The 466-nt window shown below is 43.6% G+C and overlaps 1 protein-coding gene across 1 annotated transcript; it reads left to right on the forward strand.

Moving 5' to 3' along the window:
• The first annotated feature begins 16 nt into the window (after positions 1-16).
• On the forward strand, positions 17-454 carry LOC110440662 (60S ribosomal protein L27a-3-like). Its single transcript, XM_021483824.1, has one exon. The coding sequence runs from the start codon at positions 17-19 to the stop codon at positions 452-454; it is 438 nt and encodes a 145-aa protein (XP_021339499.1).
• The last annotated feature ends 12 nt before the right edge of the window (positions 455-466 follow it).

Consider the following 466-nt stretch of genomic DNA (forward strand, 5'->3'; position numbering starts at 1 on the left):
TTAGAGTGTGATCAAAATGCCAGCTAGATTTAGTAAGAACAGAAAGAAGCGTGGACACGTCTCTGCCGGTCACGGTAGAATCGGTAAGCACAGAAAGCATCCAGGAGGTCGCGGTTTGGCTGGTGGTTTAACTCACCACAGAATTAACATGGATAAGTATCACCCAGGTTACTTCGGTAAGGTTGGTATGAGATACTTCCACAAGACCTTAAACAAGTTCCATCGTCCAACTGTTAACGTTGAAACTCTCTGGAACTTAGTTTCTGAACAAACCCGTGCCAATGCCTCTGAAACCAACATTCCAGTCATTGACGCCAAGCGTGCTGGTTTCGGTAAGGTTTTAGGTAAGGGTAAGCTTCCAAACAAGCCATTTGTCCTTAAGACTAAATTCGTCTCCCGTAAGGCTGAACAAAAGATCAATGCTGTTGGTGGAAAGGTTGAATTGATTGCTTAAGTTATAACAAAG

This window comes from Mizuhopecten yessoensis, unplaced genomic scaffold (genome assembly GCF_002113885.1).
Source record: "Mizuhopecten yessoensis strain PY_sf001 unplaced genomic scaffold, ASM211388v2 scaffold675339, whole genome shotgun sequence".
Classification (NCBI taxonomy): domain Eukaryota; kingdom Metazoa; phylum Mollusca; class Bivalvia; order Pectinida; family Pectinidae; genus Mizuhopecten; species Mizuhopecten yessoensis.

What these genes read in the sequence shown, in the direction of transcription:
- LOC110440662 (XM_021483824.1), top strand. Translation starts at nt 17, where the DNA reads ATGCCAGCTAGATTTAGTAAGAACAGAAAGAAGCGTGGACACGTCTCT.